Genomic DNA, 23,260 nt, shown 5'->3' with positions numbered 1-23,260 from the left:
TGAAAGGTACTGATCTGGCTGTCTTTAGGCTGCACTAGGGTTTATTGTGCAAGCAGAGAGATCTCAGGCATGTTTGAGGGATGGTGATGATGTCATTATTTATTTATTTATTTATTTATTTTATTAGATTTATATACCGCCCGACTAGCATTAGCTCTCTGGGCGGTGAACAACAGAATATAAAAATACAAAACATCACAGATCTCATAATAAATACAGCATAAACATATATAAAACACTGCAACATGCTGAAATTCTTCATACTTTGCAGTTAGGTCTTCTGCAGCTTGGGGACAGTGTCCAACTATGCTAGACTTCACTTTACAAGTTCAAAGGCCTCCAGCACAAAAACAATAGTGTGTTACTGCCCCTGTGCCAAGCACCAGAGGCACTGCAGCATGCATGGCAAGATGAAGATAGTAGCTTACTGGCACTTACCTGCATTCCAATAATCGCATAGATAAAGAAGAGCATTGCAATCAGCAGACACACATATGGAAGGGCCTAGTGGAGGGAAAAACATGAGTGTACATTATTTTCCCCCAAATTTCATGTTTTTAATGCAGCCACACTTGTTTTACTGGGAATATGGCTCCGTTTCCCACACACTGATTGCTGTCACTGAATCAATGAAAGACACCGCTTGCAGGCCAATCTTCCCACACCTGGTCCCCTCCAGATATTTTGGTCTACAATTTCCATCAGCCCCAGTCACCATGGCTGCTTGTCAGGAATGATGGAAGTTGGAGTCCAAAATATCTGAAGGGGACCAGGTGGAAGAAGGTTGTTGTAGGCTGTTATCACTCCTTCCCCCAATCCCTGTCACATCCCATCCTAACTACAGAAATCCTAAAGTGATTGCTTACCCATACAAAAGGATGAGCTAATGGAAAACTATTCATTCAATATGATTCAGCATCAGCACATGACAGGAAGAATTCATGATTAAAAGTTCATGTTAATAGATGGCAAATGAACAAAGATAAACAGGTAGATGGTTAAGAATGGATGTCTCTAGCCATTACCTCTTAAACCGTCTGTACTCCTAGTACTTCCCTTTCTCCACCCCCACAACTTCAAATCCCAAAGACCCTGAGTTGGTAACTCAATCCTAAAGCCCTTTATTATTACCTTAAAGGACTGGACAAAGGTCCACAGCAGGATGCGGATGGTGTAGCCCTGTCGGAGCAGCTTAATGAGGCGGGCAGCTCGAAACAGCCTAAGAAAACTCAGGTTGATGAAGTTGTTCTGGGGAGATGAAGAGAAAGTGGCATGAGCTGGCTAAGGGTGGGGATGCAGTGACAACAGACCCAGGGGACTGGTAAGAAAACAAACCCAAACAAACCCAAACCAACCTTGCAGTGGTTAGTAAGATTAGTAAGGTTGACTGAATAGCAAAGAAAGGGAGAGGGATTACCCACATGAAGATAATGAGCATGATAATAGAGCCACCCCTCCCCTTGGAAGATCATCCATTTGGGAAATCAATGACTGCTCATCAGCACAAGATTACATTTTTAAGATACCCACAACCAAATGCACTGATTTTTTTTGACACAAGCAGGCAGAACATTATTGTGTGGCCTTACATCACACAGGTTCTGTGCACACAAATCTGGAGAGAGAAGAAAGCAAGACAAGTGCCAGTGAGGAAGAGGAGAGCTGAGGAATGTCTGGAGACTTGCAATCATATATAATATTCTGGATGGAAAATGCATCTGTCCTGTGCACCCAACAGGTGTTGGGCCACAACCCTGGGCCCTGAATGAATGGCTGTTATCAAGTAATTTGTAGCCAAACAAAGGATTTGTGCTTCTGGCAAGATAGAAAAAACATATACTCCTGTTGGGTTCACCAAGATGCATTTTTATCTGTCTCCTTCAGAGGAAATGGCATATTAGCTTCTGGGATAAAAGAAATACACTGAAGTGTGACAATGTACTTCCTAGCTGAGAAGTGCTCTTTGGCCAAAAACTCACAATCTCTGAGAGCTACAGATGTATGTGGGTTAGGCCATCACCCGAGTTTGGACAATATAACATAGATGTGTTTGTGTATTTCTAGTAACTACCATGGAGGCCTTCAAGCACTTTCTTAAATAAGGAGTCCCAGTTAGGGTTGGGGAAAAAGGCCTAGCATAGAAAAATAATAACAAGGATGTTCTAACCTAGATGCAAAATGCCAAGTTATAATTAACTCATGTAAGAAACACATGAGGTTTATTCCTGGGCAAAACCCTTGAACAGGAACCAATGTTTTAGCCCTGTTATGGATGTTTAAGGACTTTATTCATCTATGCACCATGTCCATGGGCCCTTGCTGGGTTCCAAGACTGAACCTGATGGAAGCACACTTTGATCCCACTGGAACCAGGATTGCATGTTCAAACAATGAGAACGCTGTTATACAGGAACAACTGGCTGGCTCTCTTGGTTCCAAAGAGCATTACCATGCTTCACTAATTGTACACTGAGCAATGCAAGTGATCTGGCTGACTGGGTGTGCTAGGATATCTGTGCAACATACAACACAGGACTGAATGTAGTTGCACCAACACCTCCCACAAAACTTGTGAAACTACCTGTGCTACAGGGCCCCTCATACACAAACTCCCAAGAAAACTGCACAAAAAAGACTCAGACACTACACATGTCAAAAGATGGGGGTCACAACTGCTTATTAATTATAAGACAAAGATGGAGGAATTGTCATGCACTTACACAGTGGACATTATAAGTGTAGACAAACAGTGGGGTTCTTGCTGCAAAATATATCCATATAGTAGGTTTTATTCCCTCTTGTAAAAAGAACCTAATTGCTACAGGTTCACCGTGTGTGTGTGCACGCACATGTCCAGAAGCTATAAGCCCATCCCTCTCCAAAGGCAGGCTCTCTAATTGGGATTTTAGTGGACATGCATGATGGCAGTAGTGGAGGTGACTCTGTGACACATTCACTGGGGTGCAACCAGTTTATTAAACTGCCAGGCTTAGATCAAGCAGGACAAACAAAGAATGGTATTCATGCAGCAGGAAAGAGAGACAGGCAGGGAAGCTACACCCACTCTAACCACTAGGAATGGTGCAGCACACCATTCTCCCTGTCCCACTAACCACCTGGATTCTGAGGTTCCCTTCCAACATTACTTTTTAAACTTTTCCTAAGGCCAGTATCTCAGCTTTATAACCCCCTACCAAACTATTTAGCTCTTTGGTTTAGCCAATATATGAATTTCAGCTCTGCCCTTGCCTTCTGACTCTTATTGGCCCTTACGGTTTCCTGGCTACAATGCTGCAGTGAAAGTAAAAACCACTGAAGTGGCAGAATCCACTGTCAGTCTCTAGACGTAGCCAAAAAAAAAAAAAAACTGTTCCCTGGCCCATAGTCTCCAGCCCGCCAAACCTCTATTGTCCGCCCACTTCCTTCCTGACAAAAATGCACAGCCACCACCGCTTTCTTCTTGGATCCTGCTTTCTTCAACTCCATGTTTCCAGTACCCATTTTCCTTAGGTTTCTGTTTTTCAGTCCACTCTCTACTTTGCCCCCCACTTTTATCCATCCTCTCTCTCAGCTAACCATCTCGGCACTCTTCTCCCTTGAAGACGCATCATATGCAGCCACTCCTGATCTTAAACATTGCAGTTTCTTCATTGATACTTCTTTTTTTCCCTTGAACTCCAATTCCTCTGTTTTTCCTAAGTCCACCTACCCTTCCTTCAAATTCCTCATTTTCAGTCCATTACCTACTCAATATCCTTCCTTCAGCCTCCTTTCTGCTGAGCTCATCATTTAGCGTCCACACATCAGGATTTCTTCATAGTCAAACTGTCAATTTACTCTCCCTCAAAAAAGCTGATCTTTAAGCAGCAGCATTCTTTGAATAACTGAATATTTACGATCATCATACCAACTCAGCCAGCCAGTAGCTCAGGCTTCATTGTTTCAAGCAACGTGTCTGTGATGTGTATCTATTTCAATTTGAATTATATTTATTAAATATGTGCCTATTTCACTTTGAAGAAGTGTGCTCAATAGACCATTTTTGACATTTTGTCAAACATGTGAAACTGATGCACAGGCAATCCGCTTTAACTGAGGTGTACTTAAGTCTTAAGATCTCTGTGTGTGTGTGTGTGTGTGTGTGTGAGAGAGAGAGAGAGAGAGAGAGAGAGAGAGCGGGGGAAGGGGTAATACTGGAAGTGGTCCTGAGAGTGAAAACTTTGACTGATCCTCCACAACTGATTCCCAAGAAAAGGCATGTTAATATTCCTCTCAGTTCTTATATGGGATTCAAGTCACTTTCCATTGTTTGTATGTACATGTATATGCGTGTGTGTATACACACATACATGTACATATAAGAACATAAGAAGAGCCTGCTGGATCAGGCCAGTGGCCCATCTAGTCCAGCATCCTGTTCTCACAGTGGCCAACCAGGTGCCTGGGGGAAGCCCGCAAGCAGGACCCGAGTGCAAGAACACTCTCCCCTCCTGAGGCTTCCGGCAACTGGTTTTCAGAAGCATGCTGCCTCTGACTAGGGTGGCAGAGCAGAGCCATCATGGCTAGTAGCCATTGATAGCCCTGTCCTCCATGAATTTGTCTAATCTTCTTTTAAAGCCGTCCAAGCTGGTGGCCATTACTGCATCTTGTGGGAGCAAATTCCATAGTTTAACTATGCGCTGAGTAAAGAAGTACTTCCTTTTGTCTGTCCTGAATCTTCCAACATTCAGCTTCTTTGAATGTCCACGAGTTCTAGTATTATGAGAGAGGGAGAAGAACTTTTCTCTATCCACTTTCTCAATGCCATGCATAATTTTATACACTTCTATCATGTCTCCTCTGACCCGCCTTTTCTCTAAACTAAAAAGCCCCAAATGCTGCAACCTTTCCTCGTAAGGGAGTCGCTCCATCCCCTTGATCATTCTGGTTGCCCTCTTCTGAACCTTTTCCAACTCTATAATATCCTTTTTGAGATGAGGCGACCAGAACTGTACACAGTATTCCAAATGCGGCCGCACCATAGATTTATACAACGGCATTATGATATCGGCTGTTTTATTTTCAATACCTTTCCTAATTATCGCTAGCATGGAATTTGCCTTTTTCACAGCTGCCGCACACTGGGTCGACATTTTCATCGTGCTGTCCACTACAACCCCGAGGTCTCTCTCCTGGTCGGTCACCGCCAGTTCAGACCCCATGAGCGTATATGTGAAATTAAGATTTTTTGCTCCAATATGCATAATTTTACACTTGTTTATATTGAATTGCATTTGCCATTTTTCCGCCCATTCACTCAGTTTGGAGAGGTCTTTTTGGAGCTCTTCGCAATCCCTTTTTGTTTTAACAATCCTGAACAATTTAGTGTCGTCAGCAAACTTGGCCACTTCACTGCTCACTCCTAATTCTAGGTCATTAATGAACAAGTTGAAAAGTACAGGTCCCAATACCGATCCTTGAGGGACTCCACTTTCTACAGCCCTCCATTGGGAGAACTGTCCGTTTATTCCTACTCTCTGCTTTCTTTTTGTAAGATTTTTATCAATTCAGGGGATGGGTGTGCATGGTTGAGTGTATACAGAGGATCTTGTTGGAAGTGTGGCAACAGCAACTCCTGTTTGGGTTCTTTTGTTTGTATTCCAGAAGGAAGACAGAGTTAGGGTCCTCCAGCTGGCTAGGCTAGCCTACCTTTACCCTGTGCTCTTCTCTACCCAACTTCCTTCCGCTGTAAACTGATATGCTCAGGGAAGCTGACCTGCCCCTCCTTCCTTTGTCGTCTTCTTCCACTGTCTGAGGAGAGAGGAGACATCTTTGTCTGCTCTCTCTCCTGAGCCATGAGGTCAATACCCACATCTGGGCATTGCGCCTCCAACTTAGCTAGTTAGTTAGAACTAGGTATGCCTTTCCTATCTACCATGTATTTTTATAAATAAAGTAGCTTTTTCTGATTTTACTAAGTCTTAAGTCTCAGTGATTTAAACACACAGTAAAAGCCTGCTACTTAGATAAATACACACCTGCAGGTCAGGCAAATGGCACCCACAACTCAGAACACTTGAGTTACTCTCCATATGCAAAACTCATCTTAGCATCAGTGAGAGGACCTTCGAGTAAGACCATGTGTATTGTTATGAGGGGATGTGTTTGTGCATGTTGTGTTATAGGTTATACGTGGATACCCAGCAAAAGTTGCTTGTGTTAAGGGAAGGTTAAAAGTTGGTAGCTTTGAGTGAGAGGGCATGCTTGTGTGTGTAGCATGAAGCTGGGTGTATTTTATTGTGCAGGGTTTTTCTCTACCTGTCCAAAGGGGTAATGACAAAGGCAAGTATTCTTTTTAAGTATTCTTTCGGCCTCTGAACATCCACTGAAAAAAATGTTATGTTTGGAGGGGATGCCAGATAATATGCAAAAAATCTTTGGTGCTTGATCTGTGATGGCTGCTGCACCCATGCAAATTGTCATCAGGTATAGGATGTCATCAAGTAGAGAACATGTGTGTTGTGATCCCATCCCAACATTTCCCCTAGATAGCAACTGACAATGGACCTAGGTCAGAACCTAGCCATTTGCAGATACAGCTATCTGTCTACCTCAGTATCCCTCCAGAAGGCTTATCCATCCCAAAGCAGATCTCAGATTAAATGGATCCAACTCTTTAGAGACTGGCATCACCAAGGCTGACGTATTACTACACCATATCCTTATTATAGGGTCACTGGAAACAATATGTGAATCTGAATAGGATAAACAAGAGACACAAAAAGGGGTGGAGATGGGAACTGAAAGAGCAAGCTGGCCAGTAAACTGCAGGCATCTTTGGCCCAAAAGATCATGCAATGCGCCAAGAAGATGCTCTTCATTAATGTAAGGCACTTAGGCTTGAGAAAGTAATCAAACCAACCGGATCCTAGATGCAAATGTTGAGATGGAGAGGATCAGAGGTGGTCAGGGAAGGTTGGGTGTTTTAATACCGCAAATTGAGTTCCAACCAGCAAACGGAGAAAGGCAGTAGGCAGTGATTTCATTTTTGGTGATGGGAGAGGGATCAGGGAAGGAAGTTCAGAAATATTAATTGGCATGGACACACAGACCAGTTCATGGATGGACAGATGGATTTTTCATAGTGCATTTTGATTGGATGACATTTTCAGAAGGTGTTGCGCCAAAATTGAACAATATAAAGAGACAGCATGGAAAGAAGATAAGACAAAAGACACAGTCATTATATATCAGACATAGCCCTGGGGAAGGAGACATATAGCCCACCCTTCTCCCACACTCATCCCTTTTTCCTGACTATCCAAAATTTAGGGAACCCATGACCTTAGTATTCTGAAACTTCATAGCCAAAATGTATGCATGTATGTTTTTACTTCCAGGTTTCCAGCATAAACAGAACTGGTGCTGACCCTCCATATTCTGGGAGGTGGGTGAGTGAGGGAAACTGAGGCACATATTGGAATATACACTTCCACGAGTCAATGGTAGGGTCAGTACTAGGAATGAAAGTTACTTACCATCACAGTTCTTCAAAACCCATCTGGGAGGTCACATCTTTGAGTCTAAGCACCATGTGCACTTAGACTACCACCTTCTAAAAAGTGATACCTGTGGGAGCACTCCAGTCTTTCCATCTTCTTTCAGTGTGGCAAATGCTCAGATAAATGCTTTATGTATAAAGTTACAGTGTTCAAAGGGTTTGGGGCAGTCAAAGGAAGGCCAGGTACAATTACAGGAAGGCCCCCTCTAATTCAAGCTACTTGTAGGCAACTTTCATTTCCTCTTTGAACAGCCAAATGAATGCCCATCCAGCCACACTGGAAATGTGTGAAAGTCTCACTGCTTGGAAAAGACCACACACATATAAATTTGTGGCAGAAGAAATGTACACCACATTTGTAGTAAAACAAATACGCAAGCAACCACAGGGCAGAAATCCCTACTATGTTCTAAGCAGGTTGCCTGTATTAGTTCACTTTAAAGTTTCTTTGGGTGACTGCAGCATTCTTATGTCGGTGTCAGGCATGTTCCATATACATGCCTGTACTGCCCCCTCTCCCTGAACTAAAAGCAGTTTTGGAGGCTGGTGGGAACTGAGACTGGGAAAACCACTTCCCATATGGGCCTTCCCCATATAGGACTCTGCTAATTAGTAAAAACAAAACAAAAATCCAAACTGTGGAAGATCCTGATCATGAATCTCCCACATCAGGTCTAGTTTGGCCCGAAGATGCAAGGCTGACAAAAGGCATAATAACCTGAAATGGTATTGATGGTTGTAAAACTTGCACTACAGAAAGAGATCCATTCAGAATGTGGAGCACAATGAGGAGCTCATACCTATTTATACTGGAAGTTTTGTATTGTCTCTGGAAGGTCTCAGATTTTATCTCCTATATAGATAGAAGTCAGATATATCCAGTTAATAGAAGTCAATGGTGGTTTTCCTGAGTGATTTTTCTAAATGCTCTGCAGTTAAAACAGATGTTTTTAGAAAATAAATTTAAATGCAGGCATTAAGGTACAAGTTACCTGTCACAATCTTTCATAAACAAGATTTGAGCATTAATTTATCAAATTATTTTTCCATTATAGGAACAATTCTCCTAAAGAAAAGTGTTAGCTTAGTTTCATAAAATGTGTAACTCGTAGCCAACTAATCCAGTCAGCAGAATGGTAGAATTTTAGGTAAGTCTTCCATTTGACATATTAGTTAACTTGCTTCTTATTCCTCGGTATTTTATCCCCCACCCACCCCTGTTTAAAACCAGCAGCAATATCACACTGCCTCTTCTTTCCTAGCTAAGCAAAAATCAGGATACAGGGGCAAGAAACTTGAGCAAAACATAAGACATCAAAAGTATGAAGTGGTTGTGATTTCCATATGGCAGCTTCTTTGATGACTGGACCACAACACACAAAGTGCAACAGGATGTACCTCAAAGTAGAGGTACTTCCCAGTGGAAGGGTCCAAGGGCTTTTGCAGGATGAGAGGTAAACCACTACTGTTGTAGCATGAATCTTGCTAGTTCATAATGGAAAAGAAATAACTTGAAAGCCCATTAATTGTATATTCTGTCATTGTCATGTGGATGAAAGTTCTGTGCTTGGATAGTGGTGGGAGAGCAAGCCATTACAGGGAGAGGAAATCAGACACTGAAAGCCTGCTATTCCAGTTCTTCTTCCAGCTAGTGGTATCCTGGCATTCCACGAAGTCTTATGTGTTGGTACTGAATGCTTGGTCAGTAAATAAGACCTTTTCCATCCAGGATTGATCCTGGATGAGCAAGCTGACCTGTACTGCATTACAGAGACTTGGTTAGATGAACTAAGAGTGGTTAACTTGTCTCAACTGTGTCCACCAGGTATTCTGGTACAGCTGCAACTTAACCATGGTAAGTGGAGAGATGGAATCATAATGGACGGTCATGATTCTGTCCTTCTCTCTAGCCGAGCTGTCCATCAATTTCCTACATTCAAGTGTATGACCTAATGTGGGCCTTTGAGATGAGAGGTATTCTGCTGATATCCTGCTCACTCTACTGCCCAACAGTCTCCCTGCCTGAATGGACTGAGGTGGTCTCCTTTAGAATAATTGCCCTAGGGACTTCCAGCATCCATGTTGAGGGCTCCTGATTCATGTCCCCCATATCACCCATAGGTGTCTCAGTTAATAGCTGATCAAACACATCATGCAAGACATAACATCGATTTAGTATTTTGTGAGGGGTAGGCTATTAGGCCTTTGTTAATAGAGAAGTTTCAAATTACTCCTTTGTCATGGACAGATACCTGATAGGGTTTAGATTCACTAGGACTCCTATTCTACTTCCATGTGAGGGAAGGAAAACTATTAAGATGCTCTGCCCTCAAGAGACTGATGGATCCCGATGAATTCCTGGGTTACCATGACTGGAGGTTCTGTTGAAGTCCTGGTTGATCTCTGGAATGGGAAAAAGTACTCAGGTGGTTTGCGCAACAGCTTCAAAATACCCTCTCTGACTTGCAAGAGTCACCTCCCTGGCTTTTTAGCAAACGTGAGATAATGAAACTGCAGCAGGAAGACTCACGGAAAGTGTGACTGAACCTGGACTAGGCCCCATGTTAAGGCCTACTCCATAATGGTGATGGTGGCATAGAAACCTTATTTGCCACTGTTGTGTCTGCAGACTCTGCACAGTGTTGGTCAGCAGTACTTTTCTGAGGGCTTTTGAAGTTTATATCTTGAAATGATGAAGAGGAATTCACGGTAGCCTGCTGACCAAGTTGACACTTTGCAGATGAGGTTGCTAGCATCTGCTCTGACTTGATATCATTTGTAGAGTAGATCCCAGGGAGATTCCATTGGTGTTTGCTTGTCCCATTGCTATGGATACCTTTCAGCTTGTGCAGTCTGAGGTCATGGATGGGATTCTTAGAGGTCTGTGGTTGACAACTTGCTCTCTCAACTCTTGCCCATCCTGGCTGATTAAAGCAGTCAGGGGTGGGTTTGCTATGTGCGTGAAGTTGTGAAAGCTTGTCTGAGTGAGGATGCAGTGCCAACACCCATAAAGGAAACTATGGTTAGATTACTGTTAAATAAGCCCTATTTGGTTCCCAACATTTTGGACAACCAGCCTCTGTTAAATTTACCATTTTTAAGCAAGGTGCTTGAGCATGAAGTGCCAACCCAACTCCAGGGATTCATGGATGACAATCATTATCATTATTCTTTTCAGTTTGGCTATAGACCTGATTGTGGAACCAAAATTGCCTTAGTTACCTTGGTGAATATCCTATGCTGGGAGCTGGGTGGGGATGCTAGACCTCTCAGTGGCCTTCGATATTACCAACCATGGGCCACCTGCCTGGGATGAGACTAGGCAACATTGTCTTGTACTTGTGCTAGCCCTACCTGAAGAGCAGGGCTCAGAATATGGTCTTGGGAGACTGTTGTTCAGTCCTGTGCTCATTAGGGGCCCACAAGGACCTATCTCATCTCTCATGGTATTTATGTGAAATTGTTGGGAGATGTTATCCAGAGATTTAGGCTATTTCTTGTTTTCTATGCAAGTGAAGTGGGATAGCAGAAGGAATGAATCACTGTCTGGATAGGGCTAGTGAGCTGAGATGTAACCCAAAGTACTTTGATCAGCAGGAAAATTGGTCCAGGGTTTACTATACTGCCTAATTTGGATAAGGCAGCACTTCCCCTGAAGGATCAAAGCTGCTGCTTCAGAGTGCTCCTTGGCTAAACTTTGCTACTGGGTAGTCAGGCAGTGTCCAGGCACAGGGCTGCCTTTGCACAGCTTTGGCTAATGCACTGGCTGCACTCTTTCCTAACAGAAGAAAAAGGCTAGGAGTGCCTTTTACCAGCTTCAGCTGATAAGAGAGCTACGGCCGTTTCTGGACCGGGATAGTCTGACCACTGTTGTCCACACACTGGTAATCTCCAGGCTGGATTACTGTAATGAACTCTATGTGGGGCTTCCCTTGAGGTTGGTCCAAAAGTTGCAGCTGGTGCAAAATGTGGCGGAGAGACTGCTCACTAGGGCAGGGTATCACCAACATGTCACCCCACTGCTGAAAGAATTGCACTGGCTGCCCATTTGCTACCGGGCCAAGTTCAAGGTTCTAGTTCTGGTGTACAAAGCCCTATACAGCTTGGGACCAGGATACCTGAAAGACCATCTTACCCCTTATATACCCAGTCAATCACTATGCTCTGCAGGTGAGGGTCTCCTGTAGATACCATCTTATCAAGAGGTCCATTCTGCATAACATAGGAAATGGACCTTTAGCGTGGTGGCACCTACCCTGTGGAATTCCCTCCCCTTAAATATTAGATAGGCGCCATCTCTGTTATCTTTTCAGCGCCTATTGAAGACTTTCCTCTTTCAACAAGCCTTTTAAGTTAAGACCTATCCCAGTCTGCGTCAGTGTTGGAATTGCTTTTAATACTTTTTTAAAAAACATTTTCCCCCTAAACAATATGTTTTTAACCCTTTTTAAGATGTTTCTAAAGCTTTTGTTAAAAAATGTTTTAAAGTTTTTTTGTTTTAATGTATTTTAAGGTCTGTTTTTATGATGTTTTAAAGTGTTTTTACTACTTTTGTTTGCTACCCTGGGCTCCCGCTGGGAGGAAGGGCGGGATACAAATTAAAGAGTGGTCGTCGGTGGCTCTGCTTCGGACTGGAAGGAGGACTCAAGTGGAATGCCACAGGGTTCTGTCCTGGGGTCGATACTCTTCAACATTTTTATCAATGACTTAGATGACGGGGTGGAGGGAAGCCTTATGAAGTTTGCGGATGATACGAAACTGGGAGGGATAGCTAACACAATGGAAGACAGGAATAAAATCCAAAGGGACCTGGATAGACTAGGAAATTGGGCTGAAATTAATAAAATGACTTTCAATAAAGACAAATGCAGGATTCTGCATTTAGGCCACAAAAACAAAATGCACGGGTACAGGATAGGAAATACCCGGTTTAGCAGTAGTGCGTGTGAGAAGGACCTTGGAATTGTAGTGGATCGCAAGTTGAACATGACCCAGCAGTGTGATGCTGCAGCAAAAAAGGCAAACACGGTTTTGGGATGCATAAACAGAGCTATAGTTTCCAGGTTGAGGGAAGTAATAGTCCCACTATACTCTGCATTAGTCAGACCTCATCTGGAATACTGCGTTCAGTTCTGGGCGCCTCATTTTAAGAAAGATATAGACAAGTTAGAGCGGGTTCAGAAGAGGGCGGCAAGGATGATAGCCGGTATGGAGAACAAGTCTTATGAGGAAAGGTTGAAGGAACTTGGCATGTTCAGTCTGGTGAAGAGAAGGCTGAGGGGCAACATGATTATACTCTTTAAGTACCTGAAGGGCTGTTACATAGAGGAGGGTACAGATTTGTTCACTGCTGCCCCAGAGGGTAGGACTAGGTCTAATGGTTTTAAGTTGCAGGAGCATAGATTCAGACTGGACATTAGAAGGAACTTCTTGACAGTAAGGGCAGTTCGGCAATGGAACCGACTGCCTAGGGAGGTGGTGGGATCCCCTTCGCTGGATGTCTTCAAGCAGAGGCTGGACAGCTATCTGCGGGAGATGCTCTAGCAGTGGATTTCCTGCTGCGAGCAGGGGGTTGCACTCGATGGCCTACAAGGCCCCTTCCAACTCTATGATTCTACGATTCTAAATAATAAATAAATTTTTAAAAAGGCAGATCTGGCCACTGCCACACCCACCTTATTCACATGCAAATTGAACATTTTGTAACATGCTCTATATGGGACTATGTTTGAAACATGTTTGGAAACTGTAGTGGGTACAGAATACTACAGCCAGATTGCTGTCTGGAGCTTATGGCATGGATCATGTAACTTCACTGCTGTTAAACCCAGCTCCTATTTTGCTTCAGAGCACAATTCAAACTGCTGATTATGCTTTATAAAACCCTATCTAGTTTACATGTGCTATTTTCTGCCTTAGGAGTCAAAATAACTTGGCCAGCTTTGGATATGATGCACCTTGACTTTGGAATATGGGGGCAGGCATTTGTTGTTCTATATCAGGCAGCAAAGTGCCTTGCTCTGGCCCTGCAACAGTGCTTTGACTAGCATTTAAAGAATTGTCTTCTGTCACATGAAACTGGCCACCTGTGGAGATAATCAGCCCAGCTTATTGTCCTGCCACCATAGTGCAATTAGTGGTTACACAAGACAGGGCTTTCTCAGTAGTGGCACCCAGGTTTTGGAATTCCCTCACCTAAGAGATTCACTTGGTTCCTGCTCCATTTAGCATTCTGACACTTGCTGAAAACTTTTGTTTCATGAGGATTTTGGTTTGGATCAGTTCTTTCTCCCGATTTTGTTGTTTAGTGTATCTATAGATATACAGAGATATAGACATAGATACACTGACATTTTTTAAATTTTATTGATGAATTGTTTCATTTTGATGCTTTTAATTTCTATGCTGCCAGGAAGGCCTTTTTGGCTGACATATGGCCTAATTTTTTCCCTTGAAAAGTATGCAAATAGTTATGGACACATAGTGCTTAATGCTAATCTGACTACCAAAGTCAAGATGTTAGAACTGTGTGACATAACAACCAGCAGAGTTACCAGAGAGGTCTGAGGGCTATAAAAATGAAAAGGAAACCACTACCAGCTCTAGGAGCTTGAGATGTGCCTCTCATCAGTTTTCAGCTTGCACACGTGTATGTGTTTGAAGAGAAATTTCTATTGGTATATGAACATTCCTTCTATTTCCGGTGTTCAGGGTATGAGTGTTGTTGCTTGTGTAGCCAAAACAGCACCAGCTATATATACGAAGAAGTATCAGGAGACCTCCGTGGCGCAGAGTGGTAAGCGGCGGTAACGTAGCCGAAGCTCTGCTCATGGCTGGAGTTCGATTCCAACGGAAGGAGGAAGTCGAATCTCCGGTAAAAGGGGTCGAGGTTCACTCAGCCTTCCATCCATCTGTGGTCGGTAAAATGAGTACCCAGCACATGCTGGAGGGTAAAGAAAGGCCGGGGAAGGAACTGGCAATCCCACCCCATATATACGGTCTGCCTAGCTCGCTCTAAGAGTCGGAAACGACTCGCACTATAAGTGCGGGGACACCTTTACTTTACCTTTTATCAGCAGCAAACTGAGGGGAACCCTGAAGTTTGCAGAGGTAGAAAAAATCTTCAGGAGGGGAAAAACCCTATACAGGGGTGGGTGGGTGGGAACATCCTAAAACAATCCAATAAAGACTTTGTGCCTCTCCAGATGTCCTTTCTGTTGTGCATTCATTAAGATTTGTGGGGCAGTCACACGCAATTACGTTTTCAATACTGTTTATGCCTGCAAAAGTTTCGAGGAGGGCATACTACTTCATTTCCAAATGGTGCATGTCCCATAGCTTCCTGCTGAATTCCTGGAACTTTTTATACCACAAATGTTCTCAGGGATGGTGGCGGTCCTGCTTTTGTTGTGCTCTCGTGCAAGAGTGCCCCTCCAGAGGGTAATAATCTGATAATACTGGGGAAGGATCATGGAACAACTAAAAGAGCAGAAAGACACGTGGATGGTCTAGTAAAAAACCACCATGAATGCACCATTAATGGGTCAATGATATGTTGCAGAATACACCCTCCCAGACAAAACTCAGTTGGGATGGGCCCTGGCTATTCTCCATAGCCATAGAATGTTAACTGACTGTTGGGGGGCGAGAAATGGGGGTAGGATGGAGAACCAAGAGGCTGGAATGCTGAACAGCAACACTCCACACTGCAACATTTTGCTTTAACAAGACACTCAAGACCAACCTTTGTTTTTGCAATCCCCTCTTGAAGCATTCGGAGTACATAGCTAAAGTACATAGGTAATGGTCTTCTTCTTTTGTCAAAGTGAACTTAAATAACCCTTTGGATCATGCAGAAACGAATCACTATGCCATACTGAGAGATCTGGAAGAATGGATGTTCTTTAAACTTGTGAAGAACTAATACGTTCTTGTTTCCATTCAAGAAGTGAAGTAACTTGACCTTTACCACAACAGAGAAGATAGGTACAGCATGTTATCTGCCTACTCTTGCTTAGTTAAGGACACCCTCGTTACTTGTAAGGGTATGTGAATAATGCTCTAGTAGTGCACATGTAGCACACATACACACTGGCATTTTGCCATCAGAGGGAAGTAGCCTGCCATGTATGCACTTTCTCTGGGAAAGACTTTCCCCCTTCCCCATAAGTTTACTAAGCAGAAATTTGCTGTGCATATATATGTATTGCCCGAGACCAAGGATCAAGAAGATTGACATAATCAAAGCCCTACGGACAAAAAGGACAGCAGAATTTTGCAGTTACCACAGGCAACTGGGAAGAAGTCTCTCCATGCCTGGTTGTGCCATATACCTTATGGAAGCCTTTCCAAGCTTGGTGCCTCAGTTTCCCTAGTCTATTCATGCTGGAAGCATGTCTTCAAATTGCACATTGGCCTCTGAAAGGTAAGGCCCTTCTGTCGTTCATTTCCATGAATTTTCCAGGGCTCTGTTTCACTGTACCATTTCAGGATTCCCTTTCCGATCTCCCCCTCCCCCACTCGCTCCCCATCTCACCGGGGGCTAAGCTACACGTGACATGGGAGATCTGTGATCAAATCTCCCCAAGCCTTTTTCTTTTCTTCAAAGCTGCTCATTTGATTGGGGAAACAGTTTGAGGAAGCAAGATAAGAGGAGAGAAATTCTTTCCATGCTGAGTGAAATCACCCCTCAATTGGCTTTAACCCAGGGAAGGAAAAAAAAGACAAATAAAATATGCGTGATGCCCTTTTTTCCAGTGGGGCTAACAGTAGCTTAGAGGGAGGGGAGACCTTCTTTTGAATCCAAAACTTCATGGGAGTAGGATGGACTTGCAAGGAATCAATCCATCAGCGTGGCAACACCTATACTCTTTGGAACTTAGGCTGCCACCTTTGTTGTATTGTTTTCAGTGCCTGCTAAAACCTTTTTTGTTTCGGCAAGCCTACCCAGTCATGTAATTTTAACATGTAATTTTATTATGGGTAATTGTTTTAAAATTGCTTTTACTTATATTTTGATAACAAATTAAGTCAACTTGTTTTTAATATTTGCTTTCATTGGTATTTTTAATTAATATTTTTATAAACTTCTTAGTGGTTTTCTGTTGAGTGAGTGGTATATACATTTTACTAAATAAATAAAAACAAAATGGGAATTGTTATTTCCCCCTCTCATATTAGAATCCCTCCCCAATTGCCCCTCCCTCTTCTTCTGCTGCTTTGAAGAAAAAAAGAGACACTGGGAGATCTGATGATGGGTCTTCTGAGTCACACACAGTTTGGCCCCAAGATGCCCCTCTCCGAGCCACATATCACATTCTGTAGGCTGGGTAGGGTTGGGAGGGGGAAAATGGATCAATGATGATTGCAAGCCCCTTTTGCAACTTGAACTCTGTCCTTGGGGGATGTATGGAAGCAAAGCTTATTCAGAGGATTTCTGCAGGGAGATGGGCACCCCAGTTGCTGCAGTGTAGTAAGTCAGTACTCAGTACAGTCTGCCAGCCCTTACACCTTCTTCTTTGGAAGTCATGAGGACAAGCTCTGCTGTATGATGTTATCTATTTGGATTCAGATTCACCCTGGTGTTTGCCTCTAGAAACACCTTCTATAAAGAGATTCTGGATTTGCCCATCCATATCCCACTTAGGGCCACTCCGCACATTACAGCAAAAGGAGGTACATATTGCAGATTTACAGTGTACCTGCTTTTACCCTGATAACATGGCTTTTTTTCTTTTTCTTTTTTTTCTACTGCAAATACACTCTGGAAATTCAACATACTACAGGTGGTCATGGCTGCTCCCTTTTGTTCCCTGACACATATGCCTATGGTGTATAAACATTGAAAAGAAGTGATGTGTAGTCACCACCTTATATGCTATGGAACAGAAGTGAGTATATCACTATTTCCAAATGCTGGAAAGGGGAGACACACTCATTCATACTCTCCCCAAACTGACGTTTAAAATATGTAAGAGTAAGAACTGCCTGCCTGCAGAGGAATCTACCTGTAGTGTTCTGTGAGAGTCACTGTTCTGGTTATGCATCCTGATTGGAAGAACAGCTACCCAGAACAGTGACTTGTGCAGAGATGTAACATGCAGTCTCCCCCAAGGGCAGGTGATTTTGCTCTCTCTCTGCATTGAGGACTGGTTGACTGATCTAATCACATCTGATGGAGAAACATGGTAGGATTATACATTCCCAGCAGAGGCTGCTTGGAAAGAGGCAATAACAGAGTAATGAAGGATGTAGAGTTGCAGTGGACAGTCTCCTCTGTTGTGGGCAACAACTTTGGGCTTAAAGGAGAAGGCTTAATCATTCAGTTTCTGGAGGCACACCAGCAGTTCTCTTGTGGCGCACTAAAATGCTCTGGCCCTCAGGTTTGGAACAATTGGAGTAGTTACTCTTTCTTTTAATTTACGCACCCACACTTTGACTGTAAAGTACACAGTGGCCCCCAGTCAAGCTATCCTATGCTTTTAGCTGATGGCAAATGCCACACTGAAAGGATTCAATGTTTATAACACTCTCATTAAAAGGATTCTGGGATAACACTGCTGTAAACATCACACTGGAGTGACTTTGGCTTCTTTATGCCAGTAACTATCTGATGCGAGCAATTCTGAACAGATGCCAATGTTAAGGCTTTCATGTTGCAAATCTTTTGCTGAGCAACAGCAAGCATTGGCACAAATATAAATCTTTTACTGAAGAGTAATTAAAAATGTGAGAGTGGTTATTATCACTTTTGAGAATCTGTTCCTGGAGAAAGGGAAAATTGCACCTCTGATTGTTGGTGGCCACTAACTAAGGCCTATTGGGCCTTTTACTGCCCCTCCCTAGATTCTCTAGCCCCTATACTAGTTAAGGACTCAATTCAATGGGGCGAAAATCTCATGCTTCAGTTCTTGCTTCCCACTCCCTGCAGAATGCCTCCCACCCCCAGAATTTCATCCCCACCAGTTTTGAACTTACCCCAAACTCTGTCACTAAGATGTCTGTGATGCTACCCAGAACTGTGACAAAATCAAAGATATTCCAGGCATCACGGAAATAATTCTATAAAGAAAGAACAAAACAAAGGACGAAAAGGAACAGCCACACAGCAGCAAACAGGTGACAACATTCAATCACGACGGAAGCAACAGCAACAAGAACAGAGAAATATCCACCTTGTCTATTCCCCCCACCCCAGCCCCAGCCATACTCTTGTTACCTTTCAGGTGCATTCCAGCTCTTAAGATGGGGATTGCAAAAAGAAATGTAACAACTAGCTAGGGGGTTCTTCTTTAAATCACATTTTTTCCTTGAAATGGGGATAAAGTGGCCTGTCTCATGGACTTTTGTTGGTGAAAACACCTGAGCTCACATTCTCAGAGGCCCATGAGATTTCCTCCACCAACCACAAACAGACCTCAGTGAGCCCAGGATGAGAAATGAGATATATCTGCTTGCAAAATGCTCCCTGTGAACACTTAAGGCAACGCCATTGCCCAGTGAGACCAAGGGCTGTGAGATTCTCAAACAAGGAGCTAGCAATCATGTATCTTTCCCTTTCCTGCTTATTTCCATGGACAATCACATTAACATCTATAAAAATAAATACAACACACACAAGCCTAATATAATTCCACCTGGGGACTATGCTACTTGTCAGCTGGGTTCCTCTAAGGACAGAATGCCAATTGTCTCCAAAGCCTGACTAAGTAATGGCAGAGATAAAAACTAAGTGAATTAATCACACTTATAAATCCCAGTGAACAGCAAATAATAAGGGTCAGGATCAGGAATAAATAAGTTCTTGAAGGACTCCTCGCCAGCAACTAGGTTTTGTTTTAAATTGTTTTAACTCATTTAAATATTGTACTTTAATACTGTTGTAACTTGCCCTGGGACCTTGTGGTAAAGGGTAAGAAATCCAAATGGTGGTGGTAGTAGCAGTACTACTACTACTGCTACTAGTAATAATAATTATAATATTGTTTGAGGGTCACTTTAAGCTAAGTGGAGAAGTAGGGAGTGACAGGCCACCCCAGGACCCCATCTTTAACACCCCCAAGTGATCTGTTGCTGAATCCCATTGCTATAGACACTGCTCATTTACACCTTCTGAGGTCGGCAACCAGGGAGATGGGGTGTAGGAAGTGAGATGGCGCAACTTGGGGGATTGCCCTTGTCCCAAGGACTATCAAGTGCCGACTTCTATGCTCGAGAAAGCACTTTACATGCCTGCTTTTAGTATTCTTGCTATTTTTCTCCCTGCCCGAGGGCATCAGCTTTCAGTGCTGACCAGATTCATGGTTCCCTGATGCTGCTATTCTCACAATATTGTTTGTAACAATAAGAGGTGATTGTTCACTTGAACCTATGGTGTTTTTGTTTTCCTTTTAAGAGTCCTTAGAGGCCAATGGAGTTTCTGCTCCAAAGTTTGGCCCCCGAGTATAAAGGTTTTCAAATAAGAGGCAAGATCTTTACCTTGGACTTAACACTGAAAGTGCATACCATTCTTCTTAGCTTGAACCTGAATGGCCCTTTGAATGGAACATACATGTTGGAGAAGAAGCTAGCAATTAACTGACATTTGAATAGTTTTATTGTTTTATGCTCTTCTAGAGCTTCCCCTTTCTTTTTTCAGATGCAGCATTCAAGTTTGAACACCACCCAGAAGTAATAACCTCCAAGTCATGGGGATATGACAGTAACAGCCAAAATTGTGTCAACTTTGAATCTTTTAAGAGTCATTTTTGTGCAGGACAAAAGCCAGAGTTTAACTAGAGTTGGATGTGCATAATATGCAGCTTCCTATACAGGAAGCTAAGAGTCCTGCTGCAAGAGAAGCTAAGCTCTAGTCTTGGATATTTTTTCAGACTCCTTTGTAAATGTGCCAGTTTATTTCCATGGCCTCCAGTGGATGTATTGTTCATTTTCGGTGAAGGGAGGTGTTTGTTACTTTCCATGCTTCCACCAGTAGTGTACTGCTTGAGGGCCCTGAAAGCTCTGCTAAGTCATGTAGAGGGATAGAAGCTTTAAATAAATGCAAAATTTCTTTAAAAACAAAACAAAAAAAATTACAATATATTCCTTCACGTTTCATGAGGAAGGGGGTCACGTTTCTCATGCTTTGTAGTATGGAGGCCTTCATGATTATTTCTCATGAAGCTTAGCAAGAGTGACACTTACCAACAATCCAAAGGCAATGATTTTTAGAATGCACTCCAAGGAGAACAGGGAAGTGAAGACCATGTTGAACATCTTTAGTAGATAATCATATAAGGGTGTGGCATGATAGAACTATTGAAGGAGTGGGAAAAAGAAAGAGAAAGAAAAAGATGGAGAGAGTTAGGATAAGGACACTGGGGTGATTGGAACAATGTGGCAAAGGGCCAGGGTCAAAGTAAGATCCCTCAGGTAGTACTGTAAAAATCCAGAACAATTTCTACTTAAGTGTCAGGCTATCCAATAGTGTTAAGGACAGATCAATGGGATCAGGCTAATATGGGTCTGGACAATGCCCATTATGATGGTATTCAGACCCGCATAGCTCAGCCAGCTGTACAGAATTCATACCGGCCCTATTTTATATGGCCAGGGCAAACCCCAGATGGTGGACACCCCATAGCTCCTCTCCTACTTACTTTCATCATTAAGACAATGGTGTTTAGGGCAATCATGGCCATAATGGTGTATTCAAAGGGTGGTGAAACCACAAACTGCCACATACGGTACTGAAAGCTCTGCTTGTTCTGAGGCATGTGACGGGTGAGTGGCTTGGCGCTGATGGCAAAGTCAATGCAGGCTCGCTGTGAAGAGAGAATAGAAGAATAGCAGTGAAAAAGGTTCAGGGAACCTTTTCAGAAGAGAAGATGCCAAGGATTAAAAAACAAGCTTGGATTCTTACTGTAGCTCAGTGGTAGAGCACATGCTTTGCATGCAAAAGGTCCCAGGTTCAATCCTTGGTTTCTCCAGATAGGGCTAGGAAAGGCTCCTGCCTAAAATCCTGAACAGCAGGTGCCAATCAGCAGGAACATTACTCAGCTACAGAGACCACTAGTCTGACTTGGCATAAGATATCTTCTTATGATCCTATATTCCTACCTTCTGACTGAATCAGTTTAGAATCTGCTTTGCCCAAACTGTTTGCTCTCGGCCACCAGTAGTTCCTTGAACTGACTTAGGACATGTAATATTGCCTTACTTCAGGGTGCATAGCAGGGTTTGTGTCTGCACAAGTTGTATATTACCACCATGGACATGTGTCGTCATGGATCCACAAAAAACTACTCAACATTTATGTAGCACCAGCAGTGATAAGTGCCTGCTGTTACAAGAGTCAGTGAAGGTTGTAACTGAAATTAATTTTGAAGACAAGGTTGTGCACATCCATGTCTTAAGATGCCTGTGTATATAATGTGAAAGAATTGAAACAGGCATCTACATCTCAAGGAACATGCACATTCCTTAGATTTGCTTCCAAAAATTGTTGAATAAGAACCTTAACTAGGAAGTAGATGCATGTTGGTTCGAAGACATTAGACTATGCACTCATGCCTTCAAAAAGCTATGTGGGAAATGCCCTTAAGTTTAGTTCACTGAAATCAGTGAAGCAGAAGTAATTTGCACCTATGAAGTCTTTAGTCCAGGATTTGGCAACTTAGTGGCCTCCAAAAGTTTGGGACTACACTTCCTACCAGTCCCAGCCATCATGGTTGTGCTGGCTGAGGCTGATGGGGGCTGTAATCCAAACATCTGGTGGGCACCAGGTTGACAAAGTCTGTTCTATTCCCATCTCAGCAGCATGACTGGGAAATACTAAAACTCAATCCCATTCCCATTCACCCAGCAGGTTCAGTGGCATCTGCCTTCTATACGATCTTCAGCTGAATAATCATCTTGCTTTACTTTAAGTCAGAAATTGGTGGTAGTGGTGACACACACAAAAAACAATTAAAAACCACCCACTAACTCTACTGGGGCTCTGCTGTCATATGGCAGAGCACCTATCGGAGGTTTCTGTTTTAAGGGGGGGGAGAACATAAAATAAAAAGAGGAGATGGGGACTATTGTGTTCAATCACTGGAAAACTGAGGCTGAATCGGGCTGAAAAAGATTAGCCACTCCTGCTTTAAGAGGTCATCAGTGTTTCCCCAAAGGCAGCTGGCTGAGGTGGGCTGTGACTGCAGAAGAATGAAACAGAAGACAGACTACATTGCGTACCACAGAACTAGGAGCAGAATCGTCTTTCAGTTGCAGTGAGTGGAGGAACAACCTAATGGCACCATCTCAACCCTAAGCCACCAGAAATCCCCGTTTCCTTCAACTTTATAAGTGGCAACAGCAGAGGATGCTGATACATCAAGATAATACATCATGACCAAGGCATAATTAGTTAGGGTATCAACCGGGGATATATGGGTTTATCTTATCTGCAAATAAGCCTGTTACCTGCCTTTATTGCTGTATCTATATTCTAGAGATTTCTAGTATATGGTGCATTGCCTTTATGTGTGTGTGTGTGTGTGTGTGTAAAAAACAAACCTTTCAACTGTGTATTTTTAGGATTTTGATATTATTGTTATTCTAAGAATTTCTCCAGATGAGGATGCATTTCAAAATGTAGTAGGCTTCCTGGGTATCATTTTCTATAACAAATCTGTTGGTGCACTCTGTTAACTTCTTGTCATAAAATTTTCACAGCTACAAACTACATAATCATCCACT

The 23,260-nt window shown here is 42.9% G+C and overlaps 1 protein-coding gene across 15 annotated transcripts in view; it reads right to left on the bottom strand.

The window, feature by feature from the left end:
• The window catches only part of CACNA1A (calcium voltage-gated channel subunit alpha1 A), a 360,598-nt gene that overhangs the window by 73,346 nt on the left and 263,992 nt on the right, over positions 1-23,260 (bottom strand). For all 15 annotated transcript variants that reach the window (XR_009761364.1, XM_061616674.1, XM_061616687.1 and 12 more), the window contains 5 exons: positions 21,178-21,342; positions 20,723-20,833; positions 18,518-18,601; positions 1,132-1,248; positions 439-504 (listed from right to left, as the gene is read on the bottom strand). Coding sequence is in view for 14 of the 15 variants with exons in the window: in XM_061616674.1 (XP_061472658.1) it covers positions 439-504; positions 1,132-1,248; positions 18,518-18,601; positions 20,723-20,833; positions 21,178-21,342 (543 nt within the window). In the remaining variant the exon portion in view is untranslated. The remainder of the gene's footprint in view (positions 1-438; positions 505-1,131; positions 1,249-18,517; positions 18,602-20,722; positions 20,834-21,177; positions 21,343-23,260) is intronic.

Source organism: Rhineura floridana, chromosome 3 (assembly GCF_030035675.1).
Source record: "Rhineura floridana isolate rRhiFlo1 chromosome 3, rRhiFlo1.hap2, whole genome shotgun sequence".
Classification (NCBI taxonomy): Eukaryota; Metazoa; Chordata; class Lepidosauria; order Squamata; family Rhineuridae; genus Rhineura; species Rhineura floridana.
The sequence above is the reverse complement of the archived record's forward strand: the minus strand, read 5'-3'. Positions and strand labels throughout refer to the sequence as shown.